The sequence below is a fragment of the Dipodomys ordii genome, unplaced genomic scaffold (genome assembly GCF_000151885.1).
Source record: "Dipodomys ordii isolate 6190 unplaced genomic scaffold, Dord_2.0 Scaffold35, whole genome shotgun sequence".
NCBI classification, from domain to species: domain Eukaryota; kingdom Metazoa; phylum Chordata; class Mammalia; order Rodentia; family Heteromyidae; genus Dipodomys; species Dipodomys ordii.
Window position 1 is genome coordinate 11252367 of NW_012267251.1, and position 23004 is coordinate 11275370.

Sequence of the window (23004 nt, forward strand, 5' to 3'; positions counted from 1 at the left end):
AAAGTGCTCAGGATTGGAGTGGAGGTGGGGAGGAGTCAGGAACTCGGCTGTACCCCAATGGAGGCTAGTCTGCACCTCCTCAGACCCTGCCAGCCCAGGACAGAGCTTGCAGTCTGCTTCTCTCCACATACCCTTGGTCAGCCTGAACTAGGATGTGATGCCAGAGCCAGGGCTCTGCTGGGTCCTAAGTTCCACTGGGAGGCCAGGTGTTAAGTGTTCTTCCTTCTTTCCTTGGGAGCTCAGCCCACAGGATGTGCTAGGGAAATGTGCCTCCACAGTGGCAGGTAGCAGGACCAGGGCAGGGGAAGGAGTGAAGCCCAGGGCACTCTTGAGCTTTCTTCTCTAGGCCTAGCCTCTAGAGGCCAGGAGGTCTGAGCTTCCCCCAAGAACCCTCCCTCAGGCTCACATCTCAGGGTGCTGTAAAGATGTGTTGATCTGGCCAACCATGCTGTTATAGAAGCAATCCTGTTTGATTAAGTCCTGCTCCAGCTGAAGGACTGGAGAGTGGGGAAGGGAGGTGGGGGCAGGAGAGGAGAGACAGAGCCGGGGGTGATGTGAAATTCTAGCAAGCCGCAACATATAAACCTGGGGGAGGATGATCTATCCACTCAGAATGCTCAAAATTAACACTCCTATCAGGTACAACCTGGTAAGAATTTTACAGATTTGCATTTTAAGTCAGGCCTGGAGGGAGGAGGATCAGTTAACTAACCAGCCAAGGATGACAAGTGGACACTTTTTTTTTTTTTGGTCCGGTCGTGGGGCCTGAACTCTGGGCCTGGGCACTGTCCCTCAGCTCTTCAGCTCAAGGCGAGTGCTCTACCACTTAAGCTACAGCGCCACATCTGGCCTTTTCTGCTTATGTGGTGCTGAGGAATCGAACGCAGGGCCTCATGCATGCAAGGCAAGCGCTCTACCACTGAGCCACCTTCCCAGCCCCAAGTGGACACTTTCTAAGACAGGAGGGACAAGAAGGCAAGCTAATGGCAGTGAGGGGGGGATGCAGAATATGGGAGGAAAAGAGAAGCCAAACTTTTGCTCATCTTCCTTCACTCCTGGTCTTGTTCTTGGGTGAGTTTAGGAGTGAGCCAGGCAGGTGAGCTGTATATTACAATGTGGTTTTGACCAAAACTTTCATTAATACTTGCTTTTCCCCCGTTGGTTAGTCCTGGCCCCTGGTTAGTCCTAACTCAGCTGGCTCCTTCCTCTCACAGTTCATGCTGGTGAGGAACTGATGTCTTGTACGTGTCAGCGTTCTGGATCAGTTCAAAGATGAATTTCACCTGGGTCTCATACGCCTGGATTGAGATTTTCTCGTTGAGTCCGTGGATGCTGAGGGAAAGAGATGTATTTGGGGACAGATGAAGAGCCAAGTGACATAGCATAGTGTCATTACAGAGCCTCCTCCCTACTTCTCCCCACATATTAGGACTTAAAATTTGCCAAGGAGCCCACATCATGGTAGCACACATGACAGTTAACACTAAGGGGCCTTAAATTCCATAGTACTTGTGAGACTGGAAGGACAGGCTCACCTCACCTTTGACCTCATGGTGTGTGTGTATGTGCGTGTGCGTGCGTGTGCGTGTGTGTGTGCTTGAACTTGGGGCCTGGATGTTGACCCTGAGCTCTTTTGCTCTAAGCCGTGAACTTGTCTCTGAGCTCTTTTGCTCAAAGCCATGAACCATGGCTCCATTTCTGGCTTTTTGTGCTTAACTGGGGATAACAGTCTCACGCACTTTTCTTGCCCTGGCTGGCTTTGAACCTCAACCCTCAGATCTCAGCCTCCTTAGTAGCTAGGATTACAGGTGTGAGGCATAAGTGCCTGACATGTCTCCCAAATTTATAGGTAGAAGATGGGGTTCTGAGGGTAAGCCTCTCTTAAAGGGAAGAAAAGCACCCAATGATTTAAAAACAACAACAACCCCCCACCCCAACCCTAAGGTTTCATTAAGTATCCTACTACTTCAGCCTCCTGATCTCTGGGATTACAAGAATGCATCATCACCACACCCAAATAAAGGACTTGTTTCCATCAAGTTTTCACTAATCACCCAAATCTCTCCATCCTTTTTCAAAAGCGGAAATTCCCACCAATTCTGGGAAGTGGGGGGACTGGTACTGGGCATAGTAGGTTTCTACAGTGTCTCCTTTTTTATAAATGTTTGCCAAACCCCAGCTTTTCCCTATTGGTGGGAATATTTCCATGGCAGGAAGGGACTGGATAGGTGGATGGACTCTTTTCTACCTGCTCCTCAAACCTGTTCCACTCACCTACGGAAGTCCTGAGGTTGCAGGCAGATGGGGTTGAACAGATATACGCCAGTAGTGAGGTTGGTGTAGTGCCGGCTGTCTGTGTTGGCAATAGAAATACCTAGAAAGGGAAGATTAAGAGAAGGGCTTTATGTGGTAGAAATGGAGTAGCTGGAAAATTAGAAACTTTGCTTACTATAGAGCAATGCGTGGGCCTTCCTAGAGGCTAAGGCTATGATTGTGTTTTGTGGTACAAACTGTCCTTTCTCAAAACCTTATAAAAATCATAGTTTAGACAGGTACCAGTGGCTCATTCCTGTAATCCTATCTACTTAGGAAGCTGAGATCTGAGGACTAGGGTTTGAAGGCAGTCCAGGCAGAAAAGCCTATGGAACTACTATCTCCGGTTAACCATCAAAAAGCCTAGAGTGGAAGGGATGGAGGAAGGGTGAACAAATACAATGATGCTATTCAGTATACACTATGTGGAAAATGAGCTATGTGTGAGCAGGAATGGGAGGGGGAAAGTGGAGGAGAGTAAAGGAAAGAGTGACATTGTCCAAAATAAAAAATGTATTCACTGCCTGACTTATGAAATGGTAACCTTTCTGTACACCATCTTAATAGTAACAAAGTATATTAAAATAAGAAGCAAGAAGTGGAGCTGTGGCTCAAGTGGTAGAGCACCAGACCCCATAATTTTAACGGGGAACATAGAATCTCTTCCCAAGAGCATTGGATATCCCTTGAATGATCTAAGCTGAATTCTGTCTCTCCATAATGGCCAGAACAGCCAATATCTTAATTCAATTTCCATTATTTGGACCATTCACTATTTTAGGAACCATCAGTCTAGATACTCCTTTATTATCTGACCTTTATTTTGTATGGCCGTATGTCAGGCTCCTGGGTGGCTAGGTCAATTCTTTGAGAGTGAGTCTAGGTGATCCTCTTTCATTCTGATAGTGTACCAACATTGTTAAGGTAGATTTGGATAGTATGCTAGAAGACTGAGAAATGGGAGCAGAGAGGAGCTGCTGGGTTTGGACTGTCTCCAGAGGCAACTGGGGTTAAAGCAAATATTATGGGCCTGGAGGCTTTTCTGTGCTGACATTCTGGACTTTGCTGATAACCTATTACCCCAGTGGTTCTCAGAACCAGAACCTAGATCTTGGTTCCTTCATGGCTCCTCCAGAGGAGGTGTGGACTTCAAGCCCATGCTCCTCTGTGACAAATGGGGATAGTCTCAGCTGGGCTAGGTTAAGCAAGGACCCTGGACTGACTGACCTAATTTATTGTTTCTGCTCTTTTCCTGTTTGCTTTCTCACTTCCACCCTGAGGGGAAAATACAGTTCCAGTCCCATTGGGAGGGGGAGCAGCCAGCTGTTTCCAGGATGAACAGCTGGGGTGGGGGTGGGGCAGCAGATATTGGATAAGAAACTATCCCAGCCCTTGCCACACTCCTCCGGCTACAGCTGATGAAGTCATTACCGGGGGCAACAATGTTGATTTCCGGGAAGATGGACTGTATGGTCTGGCGGAGCAGCTGGTAGCCAAAGGCCTGGTCATCGGAGGGGCTGATGGGTGGGGGGTCAAAGGCCCTCAACACGTGCAATTGGACTCTGTCATCAGCCACAATATTCTTGACCAGTTCTAGAACCTCCAGGGTGAAAGGAAAAGGGTTAGATTTCTTTCTTAAAATAGAAATTTAATGATTAATTTTCTATTTAATTAGGGTATATTAGGTATACAGAGATTTCATTGTAACATTTCCATACATATTATATCAAGAATATATCAATCTCACCCCCTCTAGCACTCTCTCCCCCTGCTTTTAGACTTAGTTATCTCATTTATTAAAGTATCATATAAATTGAAATATTCCTGATTTGTCTCCAGCAAGGCACAATTACAGATTCTGTATGTCCTGAGATTTGCAGAAAGGATGTATTGTATTTTACGTATTTTTATTTTTATTCATTTTTAGCATTGGGATGTCTATTTCAACTCCTTGGGTATAGGTGATGTGAGTACTAGGCTGTCCCTGAAAGCAAGCTACAGCACAGCAGATATTTTTTTATGCCTATGAATCAGATAGAGAATTGGATAATCAGGAATGTTGTGCCTTTCCCTTAGGTAGTCAGCCATGGGCCAGATGCAAGTATAACAAGACCTAGTAGAAAGGGGATCTCAGTCATCTATGCCAAGAGGATCCTGCTCTACCCTTCAGGTCTCAGGTAACAATAGGTCCATACACTTCTCTTTGCCTTCTCTGGCCATCCTTGCTTCCTGTTTGTACCCAATTGCTCTGGAGCTGGGAAGATGAGTTCAGCATACACAAAACCTCAGGAGCAAGGGGGTACTTCTTTCTTTGCCTCCTTTCCTGAGGAAGGAACCTGAGGAAACTCCTAGGAAATTCAGCCTTACAGGGAATCCAGCAAAATCCCAGGAAGGATGCAGACCAGACCCTGAGGATTTAGGTCACACATGTAACTAGACTAGGAGACTTTCAGTGGTCCTTCAAGGCCGCTCAGACACTCAAGAGAAATCCAGCATAGCCTCAATGCATTTGGTCAGTATTTGTTATAAAATGGCTTCTGATCTGGGCACTGGTAGCTCATGCCTGTAATCCTAGCTTCTCAGGAGGCTGAGATCTGAGGACTGCCTTATAATGCCAGACTGGGCAGGAAAGTCCATGAGACTCTTATTTCCAATCCACTAAAAAAAAAAAAAAAAAAAAGGAAGCAGAAGTAGCTTAAGTGGTAGGGAAAGTGCCTAGGCCATGAGTTTAAGCCCCAGGATCAGCACTAAAACAAAATCAGGACCCCGCCTCTGTCCTAGAAAAAGGGATGAACCAAACCTGGGGAATCACTTGAATGGGGTATCACCACTGAAGCATCCTATAGAAGCCTGGCAGGAGTGGAATCCAGAGGGGAGCAAGGCTTCCCACGTCTAGTGCCAAAACTTCTATTTAAGTCAAAGCAAATTCTTTGTCATTGGGTAGGCGAAAGGCTCATTCCACTTAGAGCTAAATTTTATTTTATGGTCCAAATATTGTAAGAATTAGGAACTGGGGATATGGCTCATTGGTAGAGCATTTGCTTAGCAATATGTGAGACCCTGGATTCAACCCAGCATTGCAAAAGAAAAAAGAATTAGGGATGGGGATAGTAGCTTAGTGGTAGAGTGCTTCCATAGTCTTGAATCTTCTCATGCAAGCTGGGCAAACAAACATACTACTGTTTATTTATACCATGCTCCCAGTCCCTTTTTCATTTTCCTCCTGAGGTACAGTCTCATTTGTGTGGACTGGAGATCCTTCTGCCCCTGCCTCCTGAGTAGCCAGGGTAGTAGACAAACCATATCCAGCCTGTCTTGATACATTTTTCTAAGCTTAAAGCTGGTGGCTCACAAATTACATACGTTATCATCTATAATCATAGCTACTTAAGAGGCTGTAATCTGTGTGGATCCAGGCTTGAAGCCAGCTTTGACAAGAATTCCCTGAGACTCTTATCTCTATTTAACCAGCAAAAATCTGAAAGTGGAGATGTGGCTCAAGTGGTAGAGTTGCCAGCCTTGAGTGAAAAAGCTAAGGGATAGTGCTCAGGCTTTGTGCTCAGGCTCTGAGTTCAAGCTCCAGAGTGAGCCTTTTTTTTTTTTTTTCCTCCCCTGTCGGGGCTTGAATTCAGGGCCTGGGCACTGTCCCTGGTCTCTTTTGCTCAAGGCTAGTACTCTACTATTTTGAGCCACAATGTCACTTCCAGTTTTTGAGTGGTTAATTGAAGATAAGAGTCTCATTGGGGATTTTTCTGCCTGGGCTAGCTTCAAACTGCATTCTTCAGATCTCAGCCTCCTGAGGAGCTAGGATTACAGGCATGAGCCACTACCTGGCCAGAACTGGCAATTTTTTTTTTCCAGTCCTGGGGCATGAACTCAGGGGCTGGGCACTATCCTTGAGCTTCTCTTGCTCAAGGTTAGCACTCTACCACTTGAGCCACAGTGCCACTTATGGCTTTTTCTGTTTATGTGGTACTGAGGAATTGAACCCAGGGCTTCATCATGCAAGGCAAGCACTCTACCACTAAGACACATTCTCAGCCCTGGCATTTTTTTTTTTTGGTTGGTTATGGGACTTGAACTCTGGGCCTGGGCACTGTCCCTCAGCTCTTTAGCGCAAGGCTAGTGCTTGACCACTTGAGCCACAGCACCACTTCTGGCCTTTTCTATTTATGTGGTGCTGAGGAATCGAACCCAGGGCCTCATACATGTGAGGCAAGCAATCTACCACTGAGCTACCTTCCCAGCCCCCGCATTTTGTTTTTAAAGAAAGGTTTCTAAAGTTGTTCTATATGAAGTAGAGTGTGATTTGTTATCTCAAATTACTTCAAGATTCTTGTCTGTAGAAACTGAAGAAGGTATAGAGATTGGATCTTTGCAGATCCTTACAGTAAGCGGCCATGTTTCCCACCACTTCCAGGCCAGGTCCTGACTCAAGTGCATTTCTCTATCTCATTTCTGAATTTCTAGTGTTGACCACATGAAAGGCATGTAAAAAATGTTGGTACATGAGCTATAAAAGACATGAACCCATAAAAATGACAATAGGAATTGTTTCATTAAGCAGTGTGCCCGCATTATCCAGCCAGTACTGCTGGACTAGGATCCACCCAGCTGCAGCAGGGTGATCTGTTACTGCTTTCTGAGTATATGATCCATATGGATGGAGGGGAGAAGGACAGCCAGGAAGAAGATGCTCATCTGAGATGGATGCATAGGGGTATGAATTTTGAGCCAAAATTTGAAGGAAAGATATAAAACTGATGAAAAAGTGGGAAGAGAGATTCTGATCAGGGGGAGGGTATGCACAAAAACTGAGTTGTAATCCCAAACTTCGTGCCTTGGAAATCACGTCTAGCTGTGTGATGTGAGTGGTAAGCTCCTTGCCTTCTCTGTGTCTCCTTTGCTGATTTAGTAACATGTCCTGGGATTCTTCTCCATGTTTTAGATGCGTCTGGCATTGTATTATAACCCGTGAGCTACATACTATATGAACAAAAAGGAGAGAGGTAAACAGTTATAGGTTATAGATTACCTATAACCAGGCACTGGGCTCCAGTGGCTCATGCCTGTAATCCTAGCTTCTCAAGAGGCTGTAATTCTCAGCCTGGACAGGAAAGCTCATGAAACTCTTATCTCCAATTAGCCAGAACTGGAACTGTGGCTCAAGTGGTAGAGTGCTAGTCTTGACTACAAAAGTGAAGGGACAGTGTCCAGGCACTGAGTTCAATCTCCAGTACTGGTAAGCATGCATGCACACATGTATACGCAAGCGCATGCGCGCGCGCACACACACACACACACACACACACACACACAAAACACCCCTCCCCCCCAGGATGATATATATTATGTGACAGCCTGCCCCTGGTCTCCAGTGAGTAGCCATATAGCAGGATGGAAGCTGGACTTGCTAACCAAAGAGCTGTCTGTTTTTTAAGAATCCATTGTCCTTGTCTTCATCAAATGTACATTCATGTGAGGGGAAAATATCTCTACATACAAAAGAGAACAACATAAGGCTTTGGGAATGTTTTTTTGTTTTGTTTTTTTTTTTTGGGTCCGGTCGTGGGGCCTGAACTCTGGGCCTGAGCACTGTCCCTCAGCTCTTCAGCTCAAGGCGAGCACTCTACCACTTGAGCCACAGCGCCACTTCCGGCTTTTTCTTATGTGGTGCTGAGGAATGGAACCCACGGCGTCAGGCATGCAAGGCAAGCGCTCTATCACTGAGCCAACTTCCCAGCCCCTGTGTCTCTGATTATTACATGGGAGGAAGTCACTCTATTATAAGCCAACAAATATCAGCTAACATTGTTTTTCCTTAAGATTTTTTTTGAGAAAAGGTCTCACTGGGGGCTGGGGAGGTGGCTCAGTGGTAGAGCGCTTGCCATGCATGCCTGAGGCCCTGGGTTTGATTCCTCAGCACCACATAAGAAAAAAAAAAAAAAAAAAGATGATTAGCCGGGCGCTGGTGGCTCATGCCTGTAATCTTAGCTACTCAGGAGGCTGAGATCTGAGGATCGTGGTTCAAAGCCAGCCCAGGCAGGAAAGACCGTGAGACTCCTATCTCCAATAAACCACCAGAAAACTGGAAGTGGTGCTGTAGCTCAAGTGGTAGAGCGCTGGCCTTGAGCTGAAGAGCTGAGGGACAGCGCCCAGGCCCAGAGTTCAAGCCCCAAGACCGACAAAAAAAATAAATAAAAAGAAAAGGTCTCACTATATAGCCCAGGCTGGTGTTGGAACTTAAGATCTTTTCCTGTCTCATTCTTCTGAGTGCTGAAATTATAGGTGTGCACCACCATGCCCAGCAAACAGCAGTTACTGAGTGCTATGTGCAAGGCCCCTGACCCAAGAACTTTCATATATTGACTCTAGTAATGGATGCTACTATTTTTCACATTCTAATATGTTCCCCCAATGGAACTCTTGTGACCTGGATCAGTATGGATTCTCCCTGGGTCTCAGTGACCAGAAGAATCTCTGACCTTCACTGACCTCTTTCATCTAACTCAGCCCACTTCCCCACCACCATCCCATAATCATCCCATAATCTTGCCACTAGACTATTATACCAGCAGAATGGGAGTCAGGTCTCTGGTTCACCACTCTCCCAATGTCTAGTTCACAGTAAGTGGACCTTGGTGGCTGAATAAGTGAAGGAAGAAGTCTCTATAATACAATGACTGAGTCCTTGTAGCTCTGAGGCCCTCCCTCCCAAGATGGCATATTCCAGTTCTTTTAGTGGAGGGTCCCTGAATCCTCTCCCAATGGCCTTTTTCCTACTCTTTTAGGCCCATTAGGGACAAACCTTCCTTCCTACACAGTAGCCTGTTCAATTTCTGAAGACTCCTCTCTCTCCTCTGTCCTCTCTCTTTCCTTCCTTCCTTCCTTCCTTCCTTCCTTCCTTCCTTCTGTTCTTCCTCCCTCCCTCCCTTCCCTCCCTCCCTCCCTTCTTCTTTCTTCCTTCCTTTCTTTTTTTTTTTTTGGTCAGTCATGGGGCTTGAACTGAGGGTCTGGGTGCTGTCTCTGAGCTCTTTTGCTCAAGGCTAGTAGTGCTCTACCACTTTGAGCCACAGTGCCACTTCTGGTTTTTGAGTGGTTTACTGGAGGTAAGAGTCTTATGGACTTTTCTGCCTGGGCTGGCTTTGAACTAGGATCCTCAGATCTCAGCCTCCTGAGTAGCTAGGATTACAGGTGTGAGCCACTGACATCTGGTAAGACTTATATCCTATGGATAGGGGCTGGAGTCTATCTAAATCTAGAAAATGGAAGACCAATTGGACATGGGGGAAGAGGACTCAGGCAGCTGCTTGTGTTCCTGCTGAATCCAGCATAAGGATATAAGCAGCCCTCAGGCTGTGTGTCTGATACATGGCACTAGAGAAAGCCCTGAGCAGCACCAATGGGAACCACACAAGCTTTTTGCGTGTGGAAGTTTTCCATTGCTCAATGGGACAGGTGGGCAGGGTGGGGCTAGGGACTGCAGGGGTGTCACCAGATAGTCCAGGAGGGAAGGCCTCTGTGGAGGGGAGAGAGTAGGGAAGTACTAGTGCCAAAGGACCTGGGGAGATGAAAGCCATGGCTCGGTGGAAATAGCCCTTCAAAAGGGCATGGAGTTGGAATGAGACTGGGAAAAACTGGTGGAAAGAGGCTCAGGGAGGGGAATTCAGTGATTTCCTGGCCCCATGGGCCCACAGGGAGAGGACAAAGGTTGGCACCTGATGAAAAGCAGCAGAATCATCAGCCACTCCCTGATCTGAAGAGGAGGGTATTTCCCTCCTGTGTAGGGACAGATGAAATCTCCATGGGGAGGGCTTTGGAGAAAGGACCACAAAAATCTAAGTGTGTCTTGTGATAAGATAATCTAGGTCTAACAGCTGAATACAACAGAGTTGTATTCAAGAATATGCTGCCCACTTCATAGCTAAAGAGCTGCCTTTTTGGTTAAGTTTTAAAAGACAAGGTTTACCTTCTTACCCCTTTTCAGTTCTGGGTATTGAACCCAAGGCCTTTTACATGTCAGGCAATTATTATACCTCTGACTTACAACTCTAGTTTATATATATATATATATATATTTTTTTTTTTTTGGGTCCGGTCATGGGGCCTGAACTCTGGGCCTGGGCGCTGTCCCTCAGCTCTTCAGCTCAAGGCTAGCGCTCTACCACTTGAGCCCCAGCGCCACTTCCGGCTTTTTTCTTTTTGCTTATGTGGTGCTGGGGAAATCGAACCCAGGGCCTCTGGCATGCAAAGCATGCACTCACCACTGAGCCACCTTCCCAGCCCCTCTAGTTTATATTTAAACTATAGTTTATACTTAAACTATAGTTTATATTTTGGAACTACTGGGGTTTGAACTCAGGATCTCCTGCTTGTTAGGAGGTGCTACTTCTGCCATACTTCCACCTTTTTTTTATGATTATTTTAGAAATGGAATCTAGTGAACATTTTTCTACAGGTTGACTTCCAATCACAAACTTTCAGATCTCAGCCTCCTGAGTGGCTAGGATTAAAGGCATGAAGCATTGTTGCCTAACTTTGAATTCTTTTTAAATGTTTGAATAAACTGGTATTTCCTAGAGATGCCAAACATTGTGTGTAACTTCTGCTCACCCTTTAACATCTCTATCTCAGCCTTGCCTGACCAGAGGAAGTCTGATTCATTTTTATGTTCCCTAATAAAATAAGATACACTCTCATTGTGGCACTAGTGATGACTCTCCAAGTTCCAATTATGTTAATAACACTCCAGCTGTACCTGTACAATTTTCTAATATAAACTTAAACATTTTTTCCAGTGCCTTGCACATAACAGGCAAGCAGTCTATCAGTGATCAATATCCCAGACCAAGAGATATCTTTTGTGTATGTATGTGTGCGTGTGTGTATGCTTGTGTGTATGTGTGCACATGTGTGCGTGTGTTCGTGAATACATACACACACACACACACACACACACACATCCTGGGGCTTGAACTCAGGGCTTGAGCACATATCCCTGAGCTTTTGTGCTCAAGGCTAGTGTTCTACCACTTGAGTCATAGCTCCACTTCCTGATTTTTGGTGATTAATTGGAGATAAGCGTCTAATGGTCTTTCCTGCCCAGGCTAGCAGAGCCCAGATCTTAGCTTCTTGAGTAGCTAGGATTATAGGTGCCAGCCACTGGCACCCAGCCTATTAAAACAAACAAACAAACAAACAACTAGGATCTCACTATATCACCCAGGCTGGTCTTTAACTGTTGGGCTCAAATGATCCTCTTACCCCAGTCTCCCAAATAGCTGTGGCTATAGGCACCATGCCCCATGCCTTTTCAAACTTCTAAGTCATTTCTCCTCAAACTGGCCATTACCCAGGATAAATATCTTGGATCCATACTCTCTTTTTCTCAATGCATAATCTTTTTTTCCTCAATGCATAATCTTATTACTGTCTCTGCTCCCCCACATCCCACTGAACCCTTTTCTCTGGCAAGTGAGTGGTCCTTTTTGCCCCATGACCATGTTCTCATTTCAGATCTTCATATGCAGTGCCTGAGATGATGCCATAGTTTCCCAATGGTCTCTGTTTACTCCATCATGCCACCAACATTACCTCTCTAACAGCAAGCCTCAATCTATCATGGCACTGTTTGAAGACCTCTGAAAGTTCTCTCCTTTCAGATCAGACCCTAAAGTTTTCAGCATGGCACACAAGGCCGCGATAACCAAGCTACAACAGCGCCTATCATTTTTCATTTCCCATTACTTCCCAATTCATCCTATTGTTCAACCACAATGCATATCTTACTTGGAGTACTATCCTGATGCTCCTTGAAGCCCAGATCAAATTTCTAGTCATCAGGAGAGACTTTATCCTCTAAGGGAGCATCAGTGCCCTTACTACTATGGTAGTTTGTTCACCCCTAATTGTTATAGCAGAGTTGTGGCTGGAAGCCCAGATTCTGAAACATGGCCATCAATGTGTGAGTTTCTCATTATATACTTTGTTGCTCTGTATCCAGGTCAATGACAGTAATGAAGTTTCTGCCTCATAGGGTGGTAGTGAGGACTAAATGGACATGTGTAGACTTTAAAATGATATTCAGCAGGCAGCAAGCTACTATTTGCTATCACTGTTATTCATATTTGTCTCTCACCCCCAAGACTTCAACTTCTGTAGACATCTCTGGTCCCAGCCAAGTAGCTGATGCCTATAGGATGCCTTTGAAGAATGGAGGTTGAAGCTGGGGACCGGTGGCTCATATCTGTAACCCTAACTACTCAGGAGGCTGAGATCTGAGGATCACTGTTCAAAGCTAGCCTGGGGAAGGAAAGTCTGTGAGACTCTTATCTCCAATTAAAAAACAAGTCAGCTCAAGTGGTAGCGTGCTAGCCTGCTAAGGGACAGTACCCAGGAGCCCCACTCGTGGCACAAAAAATAAATAAATAAATAAAATAAAATAATGGAGAGACCAGCCCAGCTTTAAGGTTGGAGCTACATGCAGGTCCTGATGGCTCTGCCTCTTTGATGTTGAACATGTTGTATGGAGCACAAGGCACATACCTCGTGGACTGTCTGTGCAGGGTGGATCCGGAAGTTGATTGTTGCCTGGGCCATGGAGGGGATGACATTCACCTAGAGAGAGAACCACAAACGGTACCTGAGCCCACTTCAAGTCTTCTGCACCTGACCCCTGCCCAGACACACAAATTGCCTCCAGGAGTGACAGAGGAAGCTGTTTTACTTTGAGGCCCCAGGGCTTAATTTTCAGTCTGCCTTTGTCTTCTCTGAGCTCTTGCTATGTGGTTACATTTAGAACTAGAGATTAGGTCTTCTTGGTCCTAATGGGGGTCACAGGAACTGCATAGCAGGGTTCTTCTCTATTTTGGCTCTGTGCAGTGCTATCAGGAGCCTTCTGTATGTCCTTTATAAGGGCACCCTGATATTTTTTTCTTTTTCTTTTTTGGTGGTGGTGGTGGTGGTGGTGGTGGTGTGTGTGTGTGTGTGTGTGTATGTGTGTGTATGCGTGTATATGTATATGTGTGTGTATGTGTGTGTGTGTGTGTATGTACTGGTGATGGGGCTTGAACTCAAGGCCTGGGTTCTGTGCCTTGACTTTTCACTCAAGGCTGGTACTCTGCTACTTGAGCCATACTTCCATATCTAGCTTTTTGGTGGTTAACTGGAGATCAGAGTATCATAGATTTTCCAGCCTGGGCTGGCTTTGAACAGTGATCCTCAGATCTCAGCCTCCTACATAGCTAGGATTACAGGCATGAGCCAGTTTAGCTGTGTGATTTTGATAACTGTTTCTTCTTTGAGCCTCTATTTCCTCAACTGGCAGTTGGGACAATGCTATTCATAGGATTCTTAGAAGGGTCAAATAGAGTGACAAATGTGGAAGCATGCTCGGGGAGAAAACCTCCTACTTTGAAGCAAGAACATATATCACTCGATTGGCAAGCAGTACAGGCAGCTGGTCAGGTCGCACACTGAACACACCAGTTAGTTATGCTAGGAATTCATTCGGAGACACCATTCACTCATACCCAACTTGGGCTTCAGATTACCAGTGCTCTTCAAGGTCATATTGTCCCCCAGGCAGATGGCGCCCCCAAGGGTGCTTCCTAAAGATGTACTGGTGTTACTGATGGTTATAGGAATGGTCTAAGTTCCAAGATTCCAGGAAGGCCCCTGCCTCTGCTTGGCCAGGCTTGATTCTTTGGTGTCCCTTAGTGGCCAATCCAACTAGAAGTGGACCAATTTACCAAAAAGTCACTTTTGGAGCAAATGTTGTGTTTTTTTTCCCCCAAGGTATTGACTCACCTGAACTTATCTCTAGAAAAGTAAACCTCATGTAAAAATTATGTTTGCTAAGGCCATCTAATATTTAGAAGGTTTGGGGAAAAGATAGCCTGTAAGTTTTAAGTGCTGTATATATTACACCTATTAGGTTTTATAAATGCAAGTGAGCTTCTCTTAATTTAGTATTACATCAGGAGAAAATATATTAATTACTCACTAAATCAGTTAGATGGATAAGTCTTTTAAAACATGGGAATGCTTTTTTTTTTCATACTTGGATTTTGAACTCAGGGCCTCAGGTTCATGTAGCTTGCTTTCTTGCTCATGTCCTTAGCCTGGTCTTTTGCTGGTTATTTTGGAGATGGAGTCTTTTGGCCTTTTCAGCTCAGGGTTGACCTCAAACTTGTGCTCCTCTGGATCTCTGCCTCCTGAGAAGCTAGGATGACAGGAGTGAGCCTGACATTGAGAATGATTTAAAAAAAGATCTCTGATGGTAGAAAGGTTAGAAACCTTTAGTCTATCTGATCATAGTGGTAAGTAAATATTGTCCATGTTGAATTCTAGCCAGAGTACAGATCGCAAGATACAACTTGCAAACAGCTCCTCTTCATATGAGTATAATGGTTGTTTGAGGCAAGAAAGTTCCTCTCAAGTTCACCAGATACTCACCACTGAAATGCACATAGAGAAAATTTGGCCAGTGATTTCAAGGGCTCATAAACCTAGCTAGACCTCTTGACTCTTGAGGACAGAGGACAATGACAGAGGACAGCATTTATTCTTATTATTCAAACTATAGTTAGAAACAAGAGAGATAGTCCAGGAATGGAGGAGGAAGTGGGCAGGGAGCAGAAGGCACATGTGATAACCTTGACTCTGATAATCATACCTTGATCCCTGCATTGAACATGGTGAGCGCCGTGGTGGTCCTGACCAGAGCATTGGTTATATGATTTCTTTCCATTAGCCTAAAGCAAAGGGACTGAGGTCAAATGGTAGGAAGAATTAGCCAAGGGGAGAAAGAAAGGATGGAAGTTCACCCACTTTTCTAAATCATAGAGATCTTTAAGACTGAGAGAGGTAACCCATATATGTATTTTATTAGGTGTAGCATCTATGGATTGGGATTAGTCAGGCCTGGGTAGGCCAAGGAGAGGGACTGAGTGGTTTGTAGGATTGGGGTGGGGGATTCGGAGGAAGATAATACTTTACCTGCCTACAAGGGGTTGAAATAGCCACAGATTGTTCAAGACCACATTGGTAGGAAAGGGAAACTGAAAGGGAAAGAATAAGGTTAACAGGATCAGAGGGACTGGCCCAACCTTGTGGCTGTCGCTGAGGCCTGAGTCTCCCTATCCAGGCTTGCTTTGGGGCCTTGAGTGGTCAGTTCAGTTGGCTCAGACCCTGCTTAAGGGTGAGAAAGTTTCTGTCTGTCTGGACTTTTAGCTGATTGGTTAGAACAATTGTTTAGCAGCCCCAAGGATGAGTTGGAACCAACTTCTAGAGACTGGGTGTGTTAGGTCATAGATACTCCCAGAAACTCCAGGGAACAAGCCAGGTCTCTTGATCAGGTTCAGCTGTTGGCTGGGAGTGGGGAAGCATGGCGGAACACTGGTCAGCACTAAGGTCATTTCCTTACTCCAAAGGTCCCTTCTCTGCCACCCGGTGGCTCATCTTCCACAGCTAGCAGGAAGTAAGTGATTTTTCTCCCATACCTCATTTGCCAGTTGCTTTATTGTCATCTTCAATGGCCCACTTCCGAACATGTTTGGCATTGGTGTCTTCTCTAATCTGAGAGAGAAAGAGAGTTCTGAAGAGCTAGCCACTCCAGCCCAAGATCAGAGGCCCAAAGAGGAGGAGGGAGATAGGAGGATATTTTAGCAAGCCTGATCAGAAGGTCTGCCATTCACCTCTCCATCACTTCTACTAGTGCAGCTTTCCTGAAGATCTGAAGGTCCTGTCTGGACCACCTTTCCTCTATACTACCAGCAGGAGCTTTTCCTTTCCACCAGGTCCAAATTGGGCTCCCTTCCTGCTCCCTCCCCACTGCTGCTCTGACATCCTGTGTGTCCACACTGCAGCAGAACTGTTAGTCTCTGCCAACTATGACTCTTTAGGCCACCTAATCTTTCATTCCTTTCTGTACGTCTGTCTCCTGGAGCAGAGCCTTCACTATGGTCGCTACCCATTTAATATTTGATGAGTATCATTCTTCCTCTTACTTCCTCCCTCCCCGTCTTTTATCGTTTATTTATTTATTTTTTTCTTGTGCCAGCCCTAGGGGCTTGTGCTGAAATCTCTAAGGTTTTTCACTCAAGACTGGCTCTCTTCCACTTGGGCCACACTTTCACTTCTGGCTTATGGGTGGTTAGGGATAGAGGTCTTACAGACTTTCCTGCCTGGGTTGGCCTCACACCACGATCCTCATATTTCAGGCCTCTGAGTAGCTAGGATTACAGGCCTGAGCCACTAGTGCCCAGCTTCTTCCTACTTTTCTTTTCTTTTTTTTGGTCTGGTCATGGGGCCTGAACTCTGGGCCTGGGCGCTGTCCCCCAGCTCTTCAGCTCAAGGCTGGTGCTCTGCCACTTGAGCCACAGCGCCACTTCCGGCTTTTTTTCTTTTTGCTTATGTGGTGCTGAGGAATCGAACGCAGGGCCTCGAGCATGCAAGCGCTCTACCACTGAGCCACCTTCCCAGTCCCTTCTTCCTACTTTTCTAAGCAGGTGAGTACTACTCTTGCTGTCCTGGCCCACAGCTGCAGTCTTTATTAACCTTCTCCTCCTGCCAAACAGGCAGAGAATGTAGATAGCTCTACTAGTCATTGCCAGCTTGTGATTTCTAACTGTTTACCTGGACTCTGAACTACCCAGCTCCCTGACCTAGCTTTTGTAGGCTGCTACCTGTGAGTCTTGTGGAAATACTCATCAATCTGACCCTAGCCCCTGTTTGGGTGCTAATGGCTTCTATAAGCCTTATACTGTGACTTCCCATCTCAGCTTCAGGGCAGGAGGATTAGTCTAAATGTCACTGGGAAAGTGCTAGGTCTTCCATCTGAATCAGAGCATGGGGCCAGGAGATGCTTACCGGCTGACAGCAGCAGACAGGATACCAATGCTTGTCTCCTTCGGAGGAGCTGAAGAGTGGCCCGGAGTCATATTTACTTTCAGCAGGAGGTCAAGTGCACCCTTCTCTGAGACTGACACCCTGTAGAAAAGGATCACAGAGGGCCCTCCTGTGCTATCCCAGAAGCCCATGGGCCCATGGGCATGGTGGTCTGATGAGCAAGAAGGAGAAGCCCGGGTAGTGTGAGGATCAAAACAACTAAGGGTTAACACTAAAAGGATGTTGTCTCAGCAGGGTTTCCAGATACTAGTCATCTCAAATGGGGTGAGATCCCCTTCCAAGATGGAGGGTGGGGAGCTTTACTCACATGGCAAAAGGCTTCTTGAGGCTAGGAATAAAACCATCCAAGATGAAGCTACCCTCATCCACAAGGAAGGCTAGCTTGACGCCCCTTGCCTGCAGCAGTGCTGAGATCTTCAGAGCTCCTTTCATCCCTGAGACCTGTAGGCATCCCATTCAGAACCATCGTCTTTCTCAGTCAGAAATAGCTCTTAAGATAGCTAACAAACACTGATTCAGCTTAGCTAAGAGTTCTAGAACCTTCCTTCTTTATCTTCTTCCTTTGGAGGTGGGCAAGGCCTAAGGCAATTCTACTTCCCAGAGTCCTTCAATGTCAGAACTGGAAGCTCTCCCTACCCCGACTTCACAAATGAAGAAACTGCGACTCAGAGTGTGATGTGATTTGCCCAGGTTCAAAACCAGGAGCATTACTAGAAATGAAACAGATGTTTCCCAGGTGCAGGTGACAGCCTGTCTCAGACATTATCAGAGATCTGAATATTAACTATTCACATTTACGACACAGAATGGGAATCTGAATGTGTGTGTATCCGGGAGAGGGGCTGGTACTGGAGCTTGAACTCAAGGCCTTGAGCTCTCACTTGGCTATTTTGCTGGTTAACTGGAAATAACAGTTTCTCAGATTTGTCTGCCTGGGCTGGCATTGAACCACTATTGTCAGATCTTAGCCTCCGGAGTCGCTAGTATTATAGGCATGAGCCACTAGGGCATAGCTCAGGAATCTGAATTTTGTTCACAGTGCGTAGACAATTCTGGCACCCAGACCACTGGAGAAGTTGGCAAACAATCACACGATATCATCATGGAGGCCTAGCAGTTGAGGAGCACACTGGATTAGGGGGAAGCCCCCACCCACCAGAGATAGCTATTAGGTGTGGCAACTCTACCTCCTCATCATGGCCCAGTGAAATGAAGAACGATCTCTGTGGGATATAGTTTCTTATCAGTAGGAGCTCCAAGGCCTGCAGGATTGCCTAGAGGTTCGAAAGAACAATGGAAGCAGAGGAGGGCTTAGAATCTAAGCTGAGAAGGAGAAACATTCAGTTGTGTTCAATGTGTCATCAGGGCTGGTGAAAACCGGATTTGATAGACTCTCTTCAAGAGAATAAGTGGTTCAGGGGACCAGTCGTTCAGGACGTCGTTTAGCTCTGCACAAAACTTTTGCCACCGGGAGAAGAATATAAATATTGGAGCTGAATTGTCTACTCCAAGGTCCAGAAAAGGGAAGTGACAAATGGATGGATGGAACCCAGGTTTCCTGGAGCCAAGATTCTTTCAACGGGAGCCTCCTTCCTCCTAGAAGCTAGCCAAGTGCTCCCATCCTGGAAGATTCCTTGGGCCCCAAGGCAGAGGAATCAGCATTACAGACCATCACGGAGTTCTTGTTGTCCAGTGTGCCCCGTCCGTGGATGAATCCATCGCGTTCCAGCCCAGAGAACGGGGGCACTTCCCAGCCATCTTCAGGGGCAGGCACCACGTCAAAGTGAGCCAACAGCATGTAGGGCTGCAAGCTGGGGTCTGAGCCTTGTACAGTGAGCAGGTGGCTGTACTGTCCCACGACTTCATGTTGGACAAAGCTGGTGCTGAACACTTTAGGAAAAGCTAGATACAAAGGGATAAAAAGCAGGAGAGGAAGCTGGCTTCCCATCATTTCCTACTGCTTAATTTTTTTTTTAAGTTAACATGCATTATCCTTTAGGAAGCTTGTGGAAAAAAACCAGGCTGGATTCTGCAGATCCAGGTCAATCTCTCAGATTCTTCTTCCTCATATTTGAAAATGCTGTGTAATGACATGCAAACAGCCCCATCGATAAGGTGTTCAGTCTCCCAAGTCTGGCACAGTCTGACCTACATACTACCAAATGTAGAAACCTTTGCCGATGAGGGCTGTATTTATTTTGAATACAGTACTTTGCATTATCTAGGTTACTCAGGATCCAATCTAAAACTTATATTTAAAAATTACTGCCAGACCTAGTGGAACATGCCTGTAATCTCAGCACTCAGAAGACGGAGACAGGAGGATAAAGAGTTTTAAGGCTAGCTTGGGCTACATAGCAAGATTCTGCTCCCTCAGCTCCCCCCCTCAAAAAAAGAAAACAAAAAAAGAAAATTCAAAGCTGAGTGTAGTAATTCTTGCTACTGAGAAGGGTGAATTCATGAATATCATGGCTTGGAGGAAGCTGGGGTCAAAGTGTATGAAACTCTATCTCATTCAATAAAAGTCATGTACTTAACGGTCACCCTACCTACAAACGTAATACCCCATCTTAAAAATCATAACAGCAAAAAGAGCTGTGGTTATGGATCAATTGGTAGGAAGTCTGCCTAGAGTGTGTGAGTTCAAAAATCTCGGTACTGTAAAAAATTCAAAGAAGTTTTTATTTTAATAAATCAGCATGCCTACTTATTATATTTTATGGAGATAAAGTTTACTTTGTCTGGCACAAGGCCACAGTACTGCATACAGGGGTGAATGTTCACAGGGTTATTTAAATCACAGAAAGGCTTAAGCAAAAGAAATTCAGGAACATTGCCCAGATCCTGGGGCTTGAACTCAGAATATGGGCACTGTTCCTGAACTTGGTTTTTTCTGTCAGTTGTGGGGCTTGAACTCTTGTCCTGGGCGCTGTCCCTCAAGTCTTCACTTTAAGGCTAGCACTCTACCACTTAAGCCACAATGCCACTTCTGGCTTTTTTCTGCTTATGTGGTGCTGAGGAATTAAATCCAGAGCATCATGCATGGGAGGCAAGCATTCTACCACTGAGCCACCTTCCCAGCCCCTCTGAACTTCTTTTGCTTAAGGCTGGCACTCTACCACTTAAGCCACAGCTCTACATCTGGTTTTAGGTAGTTTAGTGGAGATAAGAGTCTCACAGACTTTTCTTCCCTGGACTGGCTTTGAACCCAATGTTGGAGTTTGAACATTCACAACATTTTCCCTAGCTACATGCTGTACATTAGATACTAGAACACTAGCCTTGAGCACAAAAGCCCAGGGACAGTGCCCAGGCCTGAGTACTAGCCCTGGGACCTGTACAGAAAAGAGGGGGATGGGGGGGGAGGAAAGAAGGAGAAAGGAAAGAAGGAAGGAGGGAGGGAGGGAGGGAAGGAAGGAAGGAAAAGAGAAGGAAAATAATAACTAAAAAGACAGCTTCTAGATTTATTGAATTTTTAGTGTTCTGCCACTTGAGCTCCACTTCTGGCTTTTTGGTAATTAATTGGGGATGGGGCACAAGCTGGCTGCAAACCCTAATCATCCAATCTCAGGCTTCTGAGTAGCTGGGATTACAGGCATGAGCCACTGGTGCCCAGCCTCAGGAGCCTTTTTCTTTCTTTCCTTCCTTCCTTCCTTCCATCCTTCCTTCTTTCTTTCTTTTTTTGGGGGGGTCATGGGGCCTGAACTCTGGGCCTGGGTGCTGTCCCTCAGCTCGTCAGCTCAAGGCTAGCACTCTACCATTTGAGCCACAGCGTCACTTCTGGCTTTTTTCTTTTTGCTTATGGGGTGCTGAGGAATTGAAACCAGGTCCTCATGTATGCAAGGCAAGCGCTCTACCACTGAGCCACCTTCCCAGCCCCATGGAGCCTTTTACATAGCAACATAAACATGAGTATAAGCTAAGATCATATGCTATATAGCCCTTGACAGGAAAAAAACACCCTGTTATTTAGATAGTATTTAATGTATAACATGTAGCTAGGGAAAATGTTGTGAATGTTCAAATTCCAACCCACAGCAATGTGGCTTAGTATTTCAAAGGGCAAATCTAGTCCATTCTCTCTCTGCCTCCACTCTTGGATTCTTCCTATTATACCTCTTCACTGTTTACAAACTCAGATCATTAGGAATTAAACTGCCCTCTGATCAATGACAAAATATACATTTTTATCATCTTGTAGAAGAACCATGTCTCCACCACCATCTCTACCACCCCCCAAGCACAGTTTGTAGCTGACCTTTGCGAATGTATTCTCCAAACTCAGTCAGGGCTGTAGTGTTGGATTCCTCATGGCTAAAAGACACTGTTGGAATCTGGATGGCACCTGTCAGAGTTTAACAGACAGAGATGGAAGATTAAAGATGGCACAGAATCGAGCATTTCTAATTAAAAGAGAAATTCTAAAATCCTTCTCAGGCATGGGTAGTCCTGGCATGTAATACCACCATCACTGGGAAGAGTGAGGTAAGAAGATCATGAGTTTCCAGCTAGACAGGGCCACAGAGCAAGTTTGAGGCCAGACTGGGCTATATAGTGAGACCCTGCCTCAAAAACTGTAGCAAAACAAATAGACAACAACCACCACAAAAAACTGCTCCCCAACAAATTCTTCAGTCTTTGCCTGGGTGGGGAAGCATATTTTACCAACCGGCTGTGAAGTTGTTCGGTCTGATCCTATCAAGAACTATAGCTAAGACTTGAAAGTCAACAAATCTAGGAGTTTTTTTTTTTTTTTAAAGAAATTCATAAATCTAGGCCTGAGATCCATGTCATAAATATCCTAATGAACCTTGGCAGAAAAGTAATCTCAACCTCCCACCCCAGGCTCAGTCCACCTTCATTCAACCCCAGCGGCTGGGTTTTGGTCCCCGCCTCTGCCTGCATGCGCATATCTACGAGGGCAGTTTCTCTGGATCCACTATTCATGGAAAAAATCTGGAGCTGAGCCCACTGGTGAGGACGCATCTCATTATCCAGCATGATCTAGAACTCTGCAGAAACTCTCCTCTCTCCGTGGAAACAGATGTAGAAGATGAACGCTCGCAGGTGAGCCCAGGACCCGGGTTCACCTTTGAGCGCCTCTTTCATCCCGACGAGCTCCTCTTCGCTGAACAGAGCAGGGATTCGCGGGGCGCCCCTGTCCTTCTGGCCATCGGATCTGGAGACACAGGCAAAAATCATAAGCAGCACAGCCGCCAGGGCCAGCATGCAAACCCGAGTCATACTTCTCCGGAGCCGGGGCTGTCCGTCGGCAGCAGGAGTTTGGACCTAACCGCTGGCCTGGCTGCTCTAGTTCCCACCATCTGCCTTAGTCCCACCCCACTCCCACACCTGACCAGTCACGCCTGGCTCGGGATGCTGGCCAGCCAATCGACGGGACGACTACGCCCCGTGCCGCAAGGCCCTTTGGGGGTTGTAGTTTCTCACTTCGTAGCAGCCCTGTGACTAGCTGATGTGAGGTAGGGCCTTGGGCCAGGGTTTGGACTAGTGCCTTTGATCTGCTCTGAGACACTGGTAAACTCCTGGCTTTGGAGAACAAGTTCAAATAAAGGGAAACGCAGAGAAGGGCAAAATAAAACCAACAGAGCTAATCAAACAATCGGTTTCTGGCTTCTGAAGTTCTGATATTGACTACTATCTATCTAGGGCTAAAGAACTGTAAACTGAAGTTGAGTATTGAAGACTCACACTTATAATTTTAGCTACTCAGAAGACTGAGATACGAGGATCACAGTTCAAAGCCAACCCAGGCAAAAAAAA

At 45.9% G+C, this 23004-nt stretch overlaps 1 protein-coding gene across 1 annotated transcript; it reads right to left on the reverse strand.

Annotated features, from left to right (window-relative positions):
- Window positions 1-881: 881 nt before the first annotated feature.
- Pm20d1 (peptidase M20 domain containing 1) lies at window positions 882-22531 on the reverse strand. Its single transcript, XM_013017356.1, has 13 exons — window positions 22314-22531; window positions 21482-21568; window positions 18893-19125; window positions 18411-18497; window positions 17531-17664; window positions 17185-17304; window positions 15816-15891; window positions 15313-15374; window positions 14990-15068; window positions 12859-12930; window positions 3745-3913; window positions 2275-2374; window positions 882-1332 (listed from the first exon to the last, which is right to left on the reverse strand). Exons 1-13 carry the CDS (start codon window positions 22465-22467, stop codon window positions 1209-1211), a joined length of 1497 nt encoding a protein of 498 aa, XP_012872810.1. The 5' UTR covers window positions 22468-22531; the 3' UTR covers window positions 882-1208.
- Window positions 22532-23004: the final 473 nt, after the last annotated feature.

Coding starts and splice junctions, on each gene's coding strand:
- Pm20d1 (XM_013017356.1), bottom strand. CDS start 22,467: ATGACTCGGGTTTGCATGCTGGCCCTGGCGGCTGTGCTGCTTATGATT. Junction 19,126..21,481: donor TGGAGAATACATTCGCAAAG/GTCAGCTACAAA, acceptor CTTTGTATCTAG/CTTTTCCTAAAGTGTTCAGC. Junction 18,498..18,892: donor ACAACAAGAACTCCGTGATG/GTCTGTAATGCT, acceptor TCGAACCTCTAG/GCAATCCTGCAGGCCTTGGA.